Consider the following 2,902-nt stretch of genomic DNA (forward strand, 5'->3'; position numbering starts at 1 on the left):
ATCCAAGAAATATGGTTGCGAAATTCAAAACTTGTAACTTTATAAAGAGCAGAAATTTTATTGCCATTGCGTAATTTAGACATAGCTTATATTTGCTTTTACATGTCCAGACAAGAAAACAATTGTTTGAACATGCAATTCTTTGATTTAGATATTTAGCTTCCGCGTTTAACATTGCACAAATCATCAAAATCGATCACTATTTTTTTTTTTGCGACGACCAGTTGATGGTTGGTCTGGGGTATATAAGGACACCTTACTCCCAGTCTAATACAGTTTTCCCGACGTCCCGGAGAAGAAACACCAAAAAGGTAGCTTTTTCTTCAGTTTTCCTTAGACATCAATTTAATTTTTTTTTTGGTATTTTATTCGTAGGATTTTTTTTCTATTTTGTGCAAAATCCTCCTAAAGATATTACAATTCTTCTCTGCAAAATTACTCTAAAGGCCTCTGTTTATTTCTCAGATCAACATGCTGAAGGAAGTTTGTTTTCTGTTGATGGCCACATACGTGGCAGCCACCTATGGAACTGGTAAACTAATATCTTTACATTCTAGAAATGATCATTTGAAGAAAATTGAATTCAATTTTAAAGACAGAAACTTTATTTATAGGTTATCCTTCTATCCCATCATTCCCCACCTATCCCTCCGGTGGATACAGGTATATCGTCTACATCCAATATCTCTACTACCTGTACGTCATATATGGACCCTACTCTGTCCAGTATATCCAGTACTACCAATACTTGGTCCGTCTACACATCATCCCTCAGGGATTCCGTTTTGGAAGTGGTGGTTTCCCTGGCGGTATTGGTGGTTTCCCTGGCGGTATTGGTGGTGGTTTCCCTGGCGGTATTGGTGGTGGAAGTCAAATTATAGGTGGTGGTAGCGGTATAACCCCTATCGGAGGAGGATACATCCCAGGTGGCGGATTTCCATATGGAAGTGGAAATCTAGGAGGTGGTTTTGGAGGAAGTGGTATTGGTGGTCTGTCCCTTGGCGGCATTGGAGGATTCCCATCTGGTGGTGGTGGATTCCCTCTTAGTAGCGGAGGAAGCTCTCTCAGTTTCTCCAGTGGCAGTTCCTTCCAAAGTGGCGGTCTTGGAGGTGGCCTTGATGGAATCGGAGGTTTGGGAAGTGGAATTGGCGGTATCGGAGGAGGTCTTGGCAGTGGTTTCGGTGGTGGTCTCAGTGGCCTCGGAGCTGGTTTTGGAGGTTTGGGAGGAGGTCTTGACAGTGGTTTCGGCGGCGGTATAGGTGGTCCTGGTGGCTTAGGAGGTGGTTTTAGTGGAATCGGAGGTCTGGGAGGAGGTTTTGGTAGTGGTATAGGCGGCGGTCTTGGCGGTGGCTTTGGAGGTGGCCTTGGACACGGAGGCGGAAAAAAGCTAGGTAATTTATCTACTTACATTGATATATAATGATGGTTAAATGAGTAGTTCATTCTCCCATCTGTTTGAAGCCTGATTTATTTCTATATACAGGTTACTACTGAGATGTTCTGAGACTATCTGAGATTGATGCCGTATTCGACTCTGATTGTATTCTTATTTCTTCATGATTGTTAGGTTACGGAATAAAGAGATGAAACTCAATTTTGTTATCCAACGTCTTTTACAAGGGTATAGGGGTCAAGTACACAACTTCTTTGAGAATTCTCGAAAAAAAAAAAGAATTTTGCTAAGGATTATGAAAACCTCGAATGGTGATCAATTCTATATGCTAGGTAAGTAAATTTAATTAATGGAAAGAAAATTTTTCGAATATATTTTCACAGTTCTTTTGTAAATGGGTGTAAAATTCAAGCTTTTTACTCACATTTCCTTTATAAATGAAAAGAAAAAATATATACCGATGCAAAATTTCGTCTGCTCGTTTAAAGTATCGAGCAACACAGGGAAAAGTTGACAAATCTGTGAAAAACTAGATTATTGATCTAAATCAAAGGAAAATATTTATTCACAACAACTGAAAATATGGAATAATAGTTGTAATACATGAAACTACCAGATCTTGGTGGGTTTGCCTTTACTTCATCAGAAACGCAAAGAAATAAATTGTCTACACAGGTGCCTGAAGTCAGGACTACTCGCCCCTTGTCTCCTTCTGGTTGAATGTTCCTCACTGTTGCCTCATATCCAATTTATGACTTAAAGTTAATACAGGTATAGCTTTTGTTTCAAAATCTTTGTAGTCTTTATCAACAACCATAAAAATAATTTAATGGCATACACTATCAGCCATACAATTCTTGAGTAGTTCTTGGGTTTGTACTTCTTCAACAGCTTTCACAGATATTAAGCCTACTAAATATACAAAGAAAAAAGAATAAACACAAATTTCAATGTTTGCATGCAATTATAGAACATTCTATTTTCCATGAAAATTTAGAAGAACCTTTCAATAGTTGCTATAGGCCATCACGGTAGCTCAATCGATAGGGCGCTCGCTCCATGATCGGAAGGATGAATCACGACCGCAACTGACCAGAGTCGATAAAAAAAAAATAGGTGGCAACTGTTCCTTTGCCAAGCGCTCGGAACTTTGAAGTGATAGTTGCGGGTCCTTCGGATGAGACCTTAAAAAACCGAGGCCCCGTTGGCACGATAAAGATCCCTCACTGCTCAATGGCCCTGAGTGCCGAGTAAAGGTCTAAATATGAAGCCTTTCACCGGTATATGGTAACGTCTGTATGTAAGTGTAAAATTCTCGAACGGGACATAAAACAACATACAATCAATCAATCAATCACTAGTTGCTATAAAAAAATTAATGTGTCAGTGTCTCTTTTCTTCGTTTTTTCCGATTATTTAGATTAAAAATCTTGAAAAATTGTTCAGTCGTTAGAAAAATTAGATCAGCAGAAAATTATTCCTTGCCATGTGCAGCATTTCAATCAATGA

At 38.9% G+C, this 2,902-nt stretch overlaps 1 protein-coding gene across 1 annotated transcript; it reads left to right on the forward strand.

Annotated features, from left to right (window-relative positions):
* The first annotated feature begins 454 nt into the window (after nt 1–454).
* LOC133199503 (uncharacterized) lies at nt 455–1,594 on the forward strand. Its single transcript, XM_061335312.1, has 3 exons — nt 455–532; nt 615–1,391; nt 1,484–1,594. Exons 1-3 carry the CDS (start codon nt 472–474, stop codon nt 1,492–1,494), a joined length of 849 nt encoding a protein of 282 aa, XP_061191296.1. The 5' UTR covers nt 455–471; the 3' UTR covers nt 1,495–1,594.
* The last annotated feature ends 1,308 nt before the right edge of the window (nt 1,595–2,902 follow it).

The sequence above is a fragment of the Saccostrea echinata genome, unplaced genomic scaffold (genome assembly GCF_033153115.1).
Source record: "Saccostrea echinata isolate AGI-Se365-2 ecotype Australia unplaced genomic scaffold, CSIRO_AGI_Sech_v1 ptg000034l, whole genome shotgun sequence".
In the NCBI taxonomy this organism is placed as follows: domain Eukaryota; kingdom Metazoa; phylum Mollusca; class Bivalvia; order Ostreida; family Ostreidae; genus Saccostrea; species Saccostrea echinata.